General features: G+C 39.9%; 1 protein-coding gene and 1 long non-coding RNA gene across 5 annotated transcripts in view; one reads left to right on the top strand and one right to left on the bottom strand.

Moving 5' to 3' along the window:
* Positions 1-3,195: 3,195 nt before the first annotated feature.
* LOC124403097 lies at positions 3,196-5,012 on the bottom strand. The gene is made up of 3 exons (XR_006928835.1): positions 4,877-5,012; positions 4,155-4,243; positions 3,196-4,035 (listed from the first exon to the last, which is right to left on the bottom strand). It is a non-coding gene; the product is annotated as an uncharacterized LOC124403097 (long non-coding RNA).
* The window catches only part of LOC124403096 (protein CASP-like), a 139,462-nt gene continuing 128,243 nt past the window's right edge, over positions 4,575-15,793 (top strand). Inside the window, exon 1 of one of the 4 annotated variants that reach the window (XM_046876681.1) lies at positions 4,575-5,200. In XM_046876681.1, the coding sequence (XP_046732637.1) occupies positions 4,868-5,200 (333 nt within the window). In that variant the 5' untranslated portion in view covers positions 4,575-4,867. The remainder of the gene's footprint in view (positions 5,201-15,793) is intronic. The other 3 variants (XM_046876683.1, XM_046876684.1, XM_046876686.1) reach the window with 3 other exon arrangements.

The raw sequence follows: 15,793 nt of genomic DNA, 5'->3' as shown, positions 1-15,793 counted from the left end.
ATGCAATCAAGAGCACCCCACAGGTCAGCGTGTCCTCACTGTCACCTCTGAAGGTCAGGTCATCCTGACATCTGAGCGCACACACACACACACACACACACACACAATTAGCCTAGATTTGGATAACATGCAAATGTGAGTATGATAAAGAGATGAACGGACTGACACCTGACTAGCTTTTCATGGTGTTGATAGAAAGGTAGATTATGTTAAATTATGACAATAATTATATTTATAAAAAACATTGTTCAAACTCAGTGACACTATTTTCCTAGCACCGCCTTCATCTGTTAATAAATGGGCTTGAGCTTTGCTTTCACTGATCAAAGTTTAAATAAGTGAATGAATAATTTTCAGATTGTATTATTCAGCTCTTTAAAAAACTGAAAAGTGTTTTTCTCAACAATGAATCTAAAAAAATGTGCAATCAAATGCACAAGCTGGGAATAATTGGCCTGGCATTTTTTGCGACTAGCATAATTATGCTCTAATAATTCATCCTCCTAATGAATAACTAGTGCCACTGTTAAAATGTTGGACACCCTGATCAAAAGCTGATGAGTTCTGATCAAGAATCTGCTGGAGCAAGTCATTTAAACCTCAACTGCATGCATATCACATGTACATTACAGTGCAATGTAATTCTTTCTTCACATATCCTATTATACAGCACCCACAGAGGGTTAAGGGGCCTTGCTCAAGGGCCTAAGAGTGACAGCATAGCAATACCAGGGCTAGAACCTCCAAGCTTCTCATCAGTAACCCAGTGCTCAGATCATTAACCACTGAGCTACCACTTCTCTCAGGTAACTGCAAGTGGATTAACCAAATGGCAGAATTCACTTCTTCTTCTTCTCGTGATTTTCAGGAAATTCAAATCAATGTGTTCAAATATGTTTCCAAGAGGCAACAATCTAGAGTAGAATTTAGAGAACTTTTGACTTTTTTTTTTAAGTTTTTTTAATAATCTATAATACATGAGTCATGGAGAAGTTTGGCTCAAGCTTGAGATGTTAAATAGGTTCACAGGTAATGTGTAGTTTTTGTGCACTGGGATGAATATGGTGTATTGTAAGTGTTGTAATGGTTTCTAATCATGTTTTAGAGTTAAAATATAAGTTAAAAATTTTTTTATCTATACTTTACTTATGTACAGTACGAATTTCTGCTTATTAAGATGTACAATATTACATTTCCTATTTATTATTATATGGACTATTCATTTGCACTACAACAAATCTTCTGTACACAAAAGTGGGTCCTACATAAAGTGCATTGTATAAATACTTTTTGTTAATTTATGTAGCACCTTGGTCCTGGGGGAACGTTGTTTTGGTCTACTGCGTACGGCTGTTTGACTTGAGTTTTGGGCAAAAGCCTTAGATCACCACCAGCTTTGTTGTTGAGTGTCCTTTCTGATGCAAAATATTTTTATGATTTTATGTTTGTCAGACTCTGTGATCTTTGGAATGATGAATGGAATGATCAAGCTTCCATTAAATTCAACTCATACAACGTGTGTATGTAATCCTGAAGCATGTCCTGCACAAACCTGGTGTAATAGACAATTTCACAGCAGTCACACACGAATCCAGGTGTTAGTATGGTTTCGTTTTATTAAGGTTTAGTTTAGATATTTTTTATTTAGTATCAGTAGTTTTTAATTCTGTATATTTTGGTTTTATTCTAATAAAGAGACTGGAAAAGTAATATGCATGGAAATTAAACCATTTGCTGAAACAAGGAATCTAATCTAATGGAGACTTTTGCACAGTACTCTATGTGCAAATGTATCATCAATGGAATGTGGTGTGTGTGTATTGCTTCATAATCTTAGAAATATTGTGAAATACATTCAATTGAAATAATTTAGAACCATTTGTCGTTCTTTTAAAGGAAAAAAAAAAATCTCATTGGATTGTGGGGTGAGAAGAAATGTGCACTTATAGTAAAGAAAAAATTCAACATCCCTTTTTTTTTTTTTTTTTTATAAACGTTGGATATTAAATGACACAGAACCCTAAAAATATTTGGTTCTGAAATATGGCTATAACATGTAATCAACATGGTTTGCACATTTTTATCAGAACTTCCTTCAATTCCTCTTCATGTGCTGAAAAGTGCTTAAAACTGTGTTTTCACTTGAAGGAGATTCTCGTGTTAGATTGAAGTTTGTGTAGACTTTCAACATATTCTACTTCAGAGAATTTCACGATCCGGAATTCCAAGAACATCCATCTTTTGAAGTATATAAAATATAATACAATAAACAAAAATATGTAGCATCTGGGCTTTCAGTTCCCAGAAAGAGATTTTTTTTTATTTATAAATTATTATTATTTTTTATTCTTTTTTTTTAACAAAACTCACTCTCCTTCTGCCTTGTTGTTCCAAAAGACCAGTTTAACGCATTTCTGCAGAAGATCCGCCTCATTAACTAAGAATGGAAGAACAGGCAAAAATAGGACATTAAAAAAATTACAAGAAAAATTGGATCTTGGATCAAAAATAAAAAAATTTAAAAAAACTCTGATGTGGTTTATTTTTACATCATCATTCACAGTTGGAGACGTAAAGGATAAGTGCTCGACATGAGCACATAGAAAGATCTAAAAAGGAGTGAAATCTAATTTTGTGTCATGAAAGGCCGAGGCTTGTTAGGCAGGATTAAAAGCAGTCACAGGGGTTTCCACTGAATCATCTGGAAAATGTAATAAGCAGCAGTTTGACAATGAGCCTAAAAATACAGACAGGGATCCGTTTGTAGCTGTACACTTTTAAGTACGCTACGTTTCACATTTACATGACATCATTTAGCAAATGCGAATGGATTTTTTTAAAATCCAAATTGTGTAACGTATAAAGACTACCAACGCTCACAAAGCAACAAGGACTAACATTAAAAGACTTGCAAAAGTAGGTTATATAATAATAATAATAATACATTATTAAATCAACAAGCCCATTTGATTTTATAATTTATACAAATGTATTGGGACCTGAATTTCAGCAATATGTGCTTCTTCCTCAAAATGTTCCCACAAAGTTTTAGACCCAAACCTGTTTCAGCATGAAGATATGCTTTATATGGTTGGGAGTTGAAGATCTCCTGCTAAAGAGCTCTAACCTCATCCCTACTGAACACCTTTGGGATGAGTTGGAATGTGGACTGCACCCCAGGTCTCTTCACCTCACCTTCATCAGTACTTCTCTATAAACATCCTTGTAGCTGAATGAATCTCCATAATTTTCCACAAGAACACTCTAAAATTTAGTGGAACAGAAAAGTGGAAGCTATTATAAGAGCAAGTGGTCAAATGTTCAAAATTCAAAATGCTCTCTTCAAATCTAATGGTCAGGTGTCCACCAACTTTTGTGCATATAATGTAATATGAATGTACATGGGAAGCACATTTACAGATTTGTTATATTTAAAAAACTGTGATTTATACTTTATTGCCACTTTATGACAGTATTATCAGATTTGTGGTTTTGCTACATCGTTTGTTTTTGCTATTCATTATATTGAGTTTATTAGATATCCAATTTGGGGTAATAAAATGAATTTGGATTAAAATGTCTAAAAAATTGTCAATTTCTCACTTTAAATCCTGTGTCTTGTTTATTCCGTACACAGTATGAGCTTCATCGTAACAGATGTTCAGATATTGTGTATAAAATTATCCTAATTTTTAATTAATATGCAAAATACCCCCCCCCCCATTCAGTTGCTGACATTACGAGGCACATCTTTTATTTCATACGCTTTAAGAACGCATTGTATTTCAGAATTCTTCCAAAACACACAGGGTTCTATCCTGAGCTCAGGTTACTACACAGGATGAGTTTTCCTTGTTTGGGTTTTTCTGAGCTGATCTAAAATGTCAGTAGGTGGAATAGCTTGGCTAAAATGTCCCTAGATGTGAGTAAGTTTGTGAATTAATCTTGAGACCTCTCCAGGATTGATTTCTGCCTCAGACACAGTGTTCCTGGGATAGACTCCGGATCCACCGGGTCCCAAACCAGAATTTACTCCTTAAAGAAGATGAAGATACGGCTAAAATGTTTTTAACCACGTGTCAACAAAAGAGGTTTATTTAAAAAAATATATAATCTGATATATATTATAGTATACTGAAAATACATGTGAATACTTAAATATGTCGGCCTGCAGTTCTCGTGTCGGCCTGTAGAGGCGCCATCAGCACGCCTCCGGGTTTAGATCTCCAGCACATCAAAGCGTCTGATCAAAACAAAACCTCAGATCATTATGCAGCTCAAACCCCAATAACAATCATTATTTCAGTATATTATTACTGCCAATAATTATTAGTACTTTTATTTATATATATATATATATATATATATATATATATATATATATATATATAAAGATGTACCTCTAAAATGCATATATATAATTAGATTAAACATCAGAAAAAAAGTGATTAAATATATATATAAACAAAGAAACAAGAAACAAATAAAAACAAAAGAAGGACTAATTGCAAATCATTCTATAAGAGTGACTATAATAATAATAATAATGCGCGTTATTAAAAACAATTAGATATATTAATAAAACAATGATGACATATTATGATATAATAAAACTGTAATACATTATAACGAATATATTAAATAACTACAACATAAACATGTTTATATTATATAATATCATGCTAAATATTATTATGATGTTAGAATGAAAAACTACTAGCAGTAAATTAAATACTATAATTATGTACATGCACATTGCATTATTTCTAATGCGTGCGCGTGCGTGCGTGCGTGCGTGCGTGTGTGCGCGCGTGTGTGTGTATAAAGGAGAAGAAAAAGAATAAGAAAAAACTCCAGTCCGGGTTTTATGCGTTACAGATATCGCCGGTCGATCGCTGCGCTCCTCCGCGGCCCGGTTCAATACCGAGTCAGTCCGGCTGTTCGATCAGACTCCATTCCGCTCCGCTGTTCGATAAGCGAACGCAGCGTTCGATTTTCAAAAATCCGCTCCGGGTTTTGCGCGCTTCCCGCTCTTTTTTTTTTTCTTCTTCTCTCTCTCTTTTTTCCCCCCTCGCGCGAACTCCGGCCCCTCGCGCTCTCTCTATCAGCCTCTCACTCCGTCTCAATATGTCTCAAGATGGCGGCCAATGCGGGATCGATGTTTCAATATTGGAAGCGCTTTGATTTACAGCAGCTGCAGGTTAGCCCTTATTTTTCCTCTCCTTTCTCCGAGCGCCGCGAAGCTCGACGCGGTTTTCTCGCCTTCCACGAAAAAGCCGGTTTGTTTCCGCGGTTGTTCTTTTCTTGTTAATTTCTGGGACTCCCGGACCCTCGGCTCTCGCCATTGATTAGCGCGGCTTGTTTCTCCGCCGATCGGAAATTGATCCTCTTTGTTCGATTTAGCATCGATTCCCGAGCCGCCGGCGCTGCCGCTGCCCTCCCCCGTGGGGAAGCTCTATCGCTACGCATCTCTCTTTTTCTTGTTTTATTATTCACGATTTTCTCGGTGCTGGCGAGGTTCACCTGCCGCGGTGGCAGTGACGGTGGCGGTGGTAACTTTGCCCGCTCCTGCTGCATGTTTATCATTGTGTTTATGCTTGAACGCTTCTCTCTCTCCCTCTCTCTCTAGTCTAAATGAAGTGCGCTTGTCGGCTCGCCCCGGCTACCTTGGTGGCGCTGTCGGGACGCTTATTACGCTCCAGCCGTTGGGCCGCATCCCAAAAGCATTCCCACTACCTACAATCCGTGCACTTCACCGTCCCTCAAATAATAACCCGATACACCCTATGTAGTGCCCTAAACATCCTAAAGACTGCGATTTGGGACCAAATTCTCTTTTTGCTAGTTAACAGCTAGCTCCTGGTTGTCATTGAATGGATAATTTTTTTTATTTATTAATTATTATATTTTTGTTTCTTTTTGAGTTTTAATATGCATTTTTTTTCGTATTTATGCTCTGTATTATGTCTGGAAGCTGTATTATTATTATAAGCTGTTTTGTTTCTGTTTAACAAGCTAGCCCGATAACGTGTTTAGCGAAATTGTTTCACGAGCGCGAATGTTTTTAATATGTATCTATATAAATAGAGTGTGTAGTATTTTAATTTATTTATTATTAATTCAAAGTTGTCGTGTTTGGACGTGTTGAGTTGGTTTCATTCGCATTTTCACGTCAATGAGGGTGATCTTTCTCTTAGCACGCTAACGCGGTTCTGTCAGGAGACGCGGCGGTGTTTAAAACGGGTTTATTCGGCTTTTGATTCGGATTAAATTGTGTGTCCGCGGGTGTGAATGAGCATAAAAGAGGTTTGGGAAATTTTTTCCAATTGTTTCCTGGCAACTTTTTGCACTTTTTTCGTGGCTCATGAACAGGTTTCAGCTCCACAACCGAGTCCTCAAATTAATCCGAATTACTTTTATCTTCTTTGTGCGGATTTAAGACGAAATATCGAATTGTATATAAATAGAAAGAAAAAGTAGTTACACGTGAGTCCGAATGTATCCAGCATTATTTATAGAGGAGTTCAAATCCGTTTTTTTCCCCCCTGAGAACTTCATTAATCACGAGAAAAGAAACACTTTGGAAAAGAAAAGTTGATAATTTTTCTTCCCTTTTTATACATACACGAATAAAAGTGGTGTATATTTAGCAGAAGTATGCATTATATTGTAAGTTGAAGGTGTTTATTATTGTGTAAAGAAATGTGAATATATCTGCAGTGTGAACGCAGATCTGGATTTTTCATCTCAGATTTTAGAGGGAAAAGTGTTAGTTTTTTTGTTTTTGTACTTGTAAACAGTTTTTGTATCCGATAAAATATATCCATCGATAAACCCTGATTGTAAAGAGTGTTTTTTGCTTTACAGAACAATGTCGGTGAAAGAATGAATGAAATGAAAGTGTGAGAGTACGGAGTAATAACATGTGAATGAGTGTATTACGAGCCTCAATACGTTGTGTGTGTGTGTGTGTGTGTGTGTGTGTGTGTGTGTGTGTGTGTCAAATAGTTATTTTATGTGTATTATATTTATATTAGAGAGCACACATACGTTTTTTTCTTTCTTTCCGTCTATCTACCTGTCTGTCTTCTTCCCTTTTTCCCTTTGTCTGTCTCTCCCTTTATTTTTTATTCTTTTATCTGTGTATCTGTTTTTCTGTCTCTTTCTCTCCTTCGCTTCTTGTGTATGTCTGTCTCCTTCTTTCGTTCTCTCTTTCTCTCTCTTTCTTTCTCCCTCACTCACCATCTCTCACTCTGTGTCTTCATTTACATATATCTTTCTTTCTTTCTCCCTTACTCTCTTTCGTGTGCTCTCTTTTTATTTACATCCGTCTCTTCTTTCTTTCTTTCTTTCTGTCTGTGTGTGTGTGTGTGTGTGTGTGTGTGTGTGTGTGTGTGTGTGGGGGAAATGAAACTTCAGCAGCTCTTCCTTTAGCTGTTTGAGATGTTCACACTCTTGGACATGGCTGCAATGGAATGATCTGTGTGTCAGGAAAAAAAAAAGCGTGTCAGCGTTCCGTTCTTCGTTCCTACGTAATAACACACGCTGGGTCACATTCGTCCTCCTTCATCTCGAATTCGTATTAAACGAAGCGTGTGAAGCGGGTACAGTGCAGATTGCGGCAGTTATGAGTTAAACAGGTATAACATGTTGTCAGTGTACGTTATACTGGTGTGTGTGTGTGTGTGTGTGTGTGTGTGTGTGTGTGTTTTTCCAAACAACCAGAAATGTGCGTATTTCAATCTGCACAGCAGCTGTAGAAAACTGCATAGCACGTCTAAGTGCTGCTGACTGATCCGATCCTAATCCGATTCTGGAGAGGTTTTCAACATGTCAGATATCCGACGCCAGTTTAAACAGCGAGCGTCGCGGCTGAACGATGTTCGTGTATACAGAAAGTAAAGCGCAAAGTCAAACAACATTTAACAAGTTTCAAATCTCTGATGAAATTTTTAGTTTCTCTTTTTTGTCCTGTTGTATTCAATCCTCGTCATTTCTCGAAGTAAAAAGTGAAGTTTTTAATCTTCGGAAAGAATTCTCTAACGACGCTCCTTCAGAAATGTTTCTCTCTCCCTCTGTTGCTTGGGCAAAAATGTCCTGATCTACAACCAAAATAAAGAAATCGTCACTGATCACGTCTCATTTTTCACCGTCTCTGTTCTGAGCCTCATGAGATTCGGCCGAGTTGCGTTTTCGCTGCGTGCGATTTTGATCGATTTTCACACGTCGTGCGATCATCAAGTTGTGTAAAAAGGTACCACGTTAAAAATAAAAGGATCACAGATATGTACCTGTGTAACTGTTTATGCAAATATAGACTTGGAGCAATTTTACCTCCTGGAAGTGTGTACATAGCTTTTTATCTACATCTTTACACGAGTATAGGACTGCAGTATCTCGTAACGTAATCGTGCTTCGATCACGCTTAAAATGTTGTCTCGGACACCGTCAAGGGCATGCTGAGAAGTTTGTACACCGGCCTGGAACGGATTCTCGATTGGTCACAAGATGTCGATTGATTTTCGTAACATTTCCACAAAGCAATGCTGGTAGTAACCGGTTCTCATGCATCAACGTTCCTTGTAATAGTAAACTTGTAATGAGTCCAGTTTTAGCCGGAGATCAAACTGTAGCTGAAGGATCACAGGAATAGTGCTGTAGCTGAAGAGTGATACGCTGTCGAGTCATTTCTGGAAAGGACGATATTTAATTATTGATTATTTTGTGGCACCCAAAGAAATCATGTGTAATTGTGTGCCTCCGACTTTGTGGGAACAATTTGTACAGAAGCACATAGGGATGGAAAAGTGAGGCGTCCCAATACTTTTGAATCATGTAGCAGTAAGTAGAAATCCTATTTAACACGTAACGCAACTATAAACGGATAAAAAGTATTAAAGTAAAGTTTTCCACTTTAGAAATAGTGTAGCAAAAACCCTTATATTATATAAAGTGGTAGAACGGATCACCAAAATCACGGATCACATTGTGGTTTTTGAATATCGGCACGGAATAAAATGTTCTTTTATTCTGCGATTGTTAAAAAATGAAAATTAATCCGCAAAGTAAAAAAAAGACCAATTAATCCGCAGTTCATGTGCTTTCTGAAACGTTCGACCTGCCGACAACTGCAATCTATTGCACCCTTTTTATATATATACACACACACACACACACACACACACACACACACACACACACACATTCCAAATGATCAACATGTCCATCTCCTGCTCCGATTTCAGAGAGCTTTCCAGAATCCTGTAATCGATCTCCCACGTTATACTTTTCATTCTTTTCACTTAACCAGGACAAATTTGTTTCCAATCATGCTCTCTTTTTTTTTTTTTTTTTTTTTCCCCCCGGAGCCGAACCCCGCCAACACGGCAACCACGTCATGAAAGATGCATGGCTCGCGTTTGCCCCTCGGTAATTATTGCGAAGGCCTATCAAAAGCTATTAGCCGAGACAGTGAATCTCAGGCCGGCGGGTACGTCTGGAGGATAGGAACCAGCCGGAGCCGAACACTCGCTGTCTATTATTGATGACAACTTATTTACTTTGCCTCCCACAGAATGGCTCTTGGAGGGCTGCCATTTGAGCGGAATCCTGAACCACAGTGTAGAGTACTCTGTCTTGTCATGTCATTTTATAATCCTGTTTCCCTCTCTCTCTCTCTCTCTCTCTCTCTCTCTCCCTTGCTCTCTTTTTCTCTCTCTTTGGCTGCCTTACGATCGATCTGAAAAACAGAGATGTCCTCCCAGGCTGTCTGATACTAGTACTTATTATTATTATTATTATTATTATTATTATTATTGTCAAATCCCTATTGTTATTATTGCTATATAAATTCCCTGGGTTAAAAAAAGCTGAACCGAAGTGTTTAGGAAGCCATTTTAGGCACGTAGAGTTGCTTTTTCACAGCCTCAAGCCTGCGATGCGTCTGTCTTACCACCTCTGAGTTTCGAAACGCTACAAGCTGCCAAACTCGGTGAAAATTCTGATACTGTTTGATCATCCTGGCCGCTGCTCCGGTAACGATCCAGTGACTCACTTCCTGGTTGGGGCCATCGTGGATTTTTTTTTTGAAAGAGAAATGTGAATCATGTTAATATAGGTGGGTTAAGTTATTAAACCCCACCCCACCCCCAAAAAACGGAAAAGGAGATCTAGCACAGTACGTAGGGTCACATGACCTACATTTAGTTTTTATCATCAAGATGTACGCAGGACACACACGCAGAACCTCGGCATATATTACAGGGTTTTTGCCGAGATCCCGTCCGTACCGATTAGAATTACCGCACGCGTCCAGATGTGTGGTAACTTAACAGATGTGAGTCTGGAAATCTTATCCTGGCAGATCAGTGCTTGAGAAGGTGAAGTTGTTGGCACTTTAAGCCAGCAAGAAGGTAAGTGAGTGTTACAGGTTTATCATCTGAATCAGTTATAAACATCTTTCTTGATGCCGTGGTGGTTCAGAACTTACGAAACCACACTACTTACGCATCGCAAAGAAAGACGATAAACTTCTACGCTAAATCACCAAAGGGGGAAAAGAAGCAAGATCACGTGAAGAAATAGGAAAGAGGGCGGGGCTTCCAACTTGGAACTGCGTCATCCATCAGCCGCAAAAAAATCCTGTATATAAAAAATACGGATTTTATTATAAAAATGAAGAAATTAAAAGCGACTTGCTGAAAATGGTCCAATCCAGCAAGCCATGATGTCACTTTTACTTTCCGCACCACACAGCACTAGGCTAGTACGTATAAAATATGATGTATTAAAAAGTGGATTTTTATTCAGTACTAAAACGGTATAGTTTCGCTCTGGATGATCTCAGTATTGCTGGTTCGCGAGTCGGAACACTTTCCGGTCACGTCCCGACCCACCGGGCTGCCGGCACGATACACGACGCCCGAGGTCGCCGAGGTCACTCCGAGTTTCTCAGATGTGGCGACTTCATTTCTGCTCCCTTCATCTGAGAGCCGCCGGGGCCCTGCGTCTCTCTCTGCACTCCACCGCACTTTGATGGAGCTGCAAATAAAGCGTGGGGGGGGCTGAGCACTTCCAGGGGAGGCTTTTCTTCGCGACGCTCTTCCTTTCAATCCCGTAACACACTGCTTCCAACACGAAATGTTCCCTCTGTCAAAGCTTCTGTGCGTCTGCTCTACGACGGCGTACCCATACCGTCCGAGGACTTGTACCCCGAGACAAATACTCAGACACTTCCATCAGGGATCGTCTGCTCCAGCTTGCAGGAAAAAAGAGGCTGAGGTTTATGAGCCATGTTTAAATGCTTTATAATCCGCCGAGCCATTGATTGTGCACAGATGGGCTTGATTTTCAGGATTTATAGGACGTTCTCACTCCCCATCTAATGTTTTTTTTTTTTCTTCTTCTTTTTTTTTTTTTTTGAAGATTCGCAGTGAACACAGAGTTTCCATGTGAAAATGTCAGCAGATTTATCTGCTCTGTTTGGGATCTCTGGAAAAAGGACATGTGGCAGATGGTTCCTTTCAAGCGAGGTCACTTGTTTACATCTCTGTAGTCATGCTAGCAATCAGAACTGATTGTTGTAATAACTTTTTAGTGGTTTTTCTACTTGTTTGTTAGTTCTATATATAACACTGATGTGTTAATGCAATAGACACCATAGACACCAGTGTGTTAGTGCTATAGACACCATAGACACCAGTGTGTTAGTGCTATAGACACCAGTGTGCTAGTGCTATAGACACCAGTGTGCTAGTGCTGTAGACACCAGTGTGTTAATGCTATAGACACCATAGACACCAGTGTGTTAGTGCTATAGACACCAGTGTGCTAGTGCTGTAGACACCAGTGTGTTAATGCTATAGACACCATAGACTCCAGTGTGTTAGTGCTATAGACACCATAGACACCAGTGTGTTTGTGCTATAACCAGTGTGTTAGTGCTATAGACACCATAGACACCAGTGTGTTAGTGCTATAGACACCATAGACACCAGTGTGTTAGTGCTATAGACACCACAGACACCAGTGTGTTAGTGCTATAGACACCAGTGTGTTAATGCTATAGACACCACAGACACCAGTGTGCTAGTGCTATAGACACCAGTGTGCTAGTGCTATAGACACCATAGACACCAGTGTGTTAGTGCTATAGACACCATAGACACCAGTGTGTTTGTGCTATAACCAGTGTGTTAGTGCTATAGACACCATAGACACCAGTGTGTTAGTGCTATAGACACCACAGACACCAGTGTGTTAGTGCTATAGACACCACAGACACCAGTGTGTTAGTGCTATAGACACCAGTGTGTTAGTGCTATAGACACCAGTGTGTTAGTGCTATAGACACCAGTGTGTTAGGTGCTATAGACACCAGTGTGCTAGTGCTATAGACACCAGTGTGTTAGTGCTATAGACACCAGTGTGTTAGTGCTATAGACACCAGTGTGCTAGTGCTATAGACACCAGTGTGTTAGTGCTATAGACACCAGTGTGTTTACTCTATAGACACCGATGTGTTTGTTCTCGAGGACTGCAAGACACCATTTTAGGTCCAGGTCTATATTTAAAGACGCTGTTACAATACATTTGCTGTAAATAAAAGCTAATTGTGTTTTTTTTTTTTTTTTTTCCGCTGGCGTCAGTTTTAGCTGCCTGTAAGAGCGCTGACTTTTCAAAAAGGCTTTTTTAACGGTTAATGCAGGCACTTGAGCCGTATTGCGAGTGCGGACAGTGAAGAGAGAGAGAGTTCTACACACTCGGTATCCGAATTTCCCAAACGGAGCGAGTCGAGGGAAGAAACGCGGCGTCTCCGACGTGATAAATAGGTTCCTTAAACGGATGAAAGAAGGGCTAATGGGATCGAAAGCTTGATAAATGGCACTTCCTGTCTGAGCTTGTCTTTCGATGGCTTTTATAAAGCAAAGTACATTTACATTAAAAACCTGCAAGCGGCCTCGGCTGGATCACAGGCTCGCAGTAGCGAGCGCAAAAAGGTCACAGATGTAGTAAAGCGCTTCGATTTCTGTATTAAAAGGCCATACGATGCCAAACAAACAAATCGTGACTTTGTTCTACAAGGCCGTACCGATGTTCATATCCGTGAAAAAGTATTAGTTTGGCCAGGGCAGATATGCTATCTCAAGCTTTCAGACTGCACCTTGGCCGGTCTACGGTCATCCCCAAGAGGATCGAGGGGTTATATTTACGAGCTTGAGTTTTAACAGGCTGATGATATTTTTGTCCCTCTGTTGCTACACAGTGTGCGGTTCTGATGGGGGTTGCGTCATGCGTCTAGCGCTCTATCCGAGCACCGCGTCGAGCTCCAAAAGGGACTTCTATTCCCCTAGCAGTTTGGTCACGTCTATATATATTCCTTGTTTTTGTGTATATTCGGTCTCAAGCTAGCTTGGCTTTTATGGATTTCAAAGCCAACTGCTTGTCTCGGTTCCTAGCGAGACTGTCTGTGAGTCCACGCTTGAACTTGAAGAAATGTCATACCAAGATACCACGTAATCATAAACCAAGTCTATGTAGTAATAAAGAGGTAAAAATAGAATATAAGTAGACGTCACAAATAGAGGTAAAAATCCATACCGCTTCTGGTCCGCTGTCAACACGAGAGCGGCCTCTAGAGGCGAATCACTGACAGCGGGTACTGGTTGTTTTTACATGCAAATTTAGCACATTGTTTTATAAAAAATTTTTATCCAGTATAATTTTGGAAAACTATCGATTGATTAATCGGTTATCAGCAAATATGATCCAACTTAGCTATCGGTAAAATCCACTAATGGTCGGCCTCTAGTCACAAGATATCTGCGATGTCTGACAGATCGAGCCGGACTACAGTTTATTTCGCCATGAAAGTTTTAAAAGCAACAAAAAGCGTGCTAAAGTTTGTTCTGATGGATAAATATCTTGAATGGAGTGCGTGTGGATTGAATAAAGGAATGATTAAGGAATGAATAAGGAAATTTGTACAAAGTAAAAGAAATTGTTAAACATGAGCAGTTCAGTTCAGCGAGCACTGAGCACCGAGGCATGTCGGAGTGCAAATCGGGGACAGCGCGTGAGCCGTGATTGGCGTACAAACTCATGATGGATCGGAGTTTTCGAAAAAAACATGGGACTCGTACTGTAATACTCGAACCGTTTCTGTCATTGTAGCTAAATTGTAATCATTGTATTTTCGTAGAAAGCTAACTCTTACAAGACTGCAAAATCTGAAAAATCGCCTGCACGCTTAATATCCACTTCAGGTCTATTTATTGTCAGTTTTATTTAGCCCGATGCGTCCCTCGAGCCTCCTTGAAGTGATGCATAGACGTTCCATTGACTCATTGGATCCACTAAGTGCATCCGTCCCCGCGGCGATGGCAGACATTTGGAGCGTGTTGGCCCTCTGCGTCGTATTTCCTCCTCCTTCTGCTTTATTTTTTTTCTCTTTTTCTATTTTCTTTCCCTTCATTTTTTTTTTTCCCCTCCTCCTTTCTGTTCCCCTACTTCTCGCTGTGGCTTCCAAACACCTGAGGCTGAGTCATTCCGTTACTAAATGCAGAGGGAGTCATCAAGTGGATGAATAAACCGGCTGCCTCGTCTCAGACTTTAACTAAATATAGAATAGTCTCGAGTGCAGGAACCCGTCCTGACATTCGTCTTGTCGATTTTGGTTCTCGGCCGACTCGTAAGGTTTGAAGCAGCGGAGGTCTTGTGCGTACGTGTGGACAGGTTGATAAGTCCGTACGGAGTAAGTATCCGCTTAACTCAGTTCTGAGTGGTCCACCGAGGTTACTCCGGAGGGGGGTGGGTAACGGCGCCGCGTCCAGCTGATAAATCCATTTGCTAGTCCAAGTGAAAGTTTTTGTTGCCTGGAAACCTAACACAGATGTAGCTCTGTAATGCAACAATATATGTCAAGCTAGCTAGGTGGTTTAAAAACGACTTTAAAGAAACACAAACCCTCGATCACGTCGCACATCGTGTTTGTGAACCTGACCAGTTGTCGGTGAACGTTTCAATTATAAGAATTTTGATTCTTTTGTGATTTTTTTTTTTTATGGATAAGTTTACTGACTACGTTCTCTTCACACCCCGATTGGTGCTGATTGGTTTGTTACCATTGGATTGAATTAGCTGGCTAGTGTAGCTTGGCTACGCATTGCACTTTAAACCTGGTTACGTATCAAATGAAAATCTATCTCGACTTCAAGATCTGGGACAAAGTTTTTTTTACGTAACAAATTCCCCAATTTTATTTGAGAGGAAACGCATATCCTAATAAAATATCGATTTATAAATCAGAATCTACACGGTTTAGAGTCTGTGAGGAAGAAAGGTTCTGCAGTGGAAAGCAGAAAGTTGGAGTTTGTGAGAGTCGAGGGCAAGCACCTGAACCCTCAGCTGTTTAACTGTAACGTCGGCTCGTGCTCAGCTTTCCTTCGAAGACGTTCTGCTTGACGGCCGTCTGCCAAGTCTTGACAAATCCCCCATTCCGTCTCTTATTTTTACCCCCTTTGTTTTGTGTTATGACCACCCCAGCGGGTCACACTCCGCTGAGCAACGTCGGCCCAATTACCAGGCTTTGAGCTTCAGCCAGCAAGTTTGTGAAAACACTTACCCGAGTGCTTAGAAGGTGAATTTTTCCGAGCGCTCCCCTTTTCGCCACTCTCTACAGTACATTTCCTCTTCTAATAGGTGTGTAAGTCGAGTCAGCTGTTACAGGTGACGGGGTCGCTCAGAACTTTTTCTTTTCCCTTTACCCTCCTCTCGCTAAACCCCCACCACCACC

This window comes from Silurus meridionalis, chromosome 20, assembly GCF_014805685.1.
Source record: "Silurus meridionalis isolate SWU-2019-XX chromosome 20, ASM1480568v1, whole genome shotgun sequence".
Taxonomy (NCBI): Eukaryota; Metazoa; Chordata; class Actinopteri; order Siluriformes; family Siluridae; genus Silurus; species Silurus meridionalis.
Note: the sequence above shows the minus strand (reverse complement) of the source record. Positions and strands in the feature narration are given on the sequence as shown.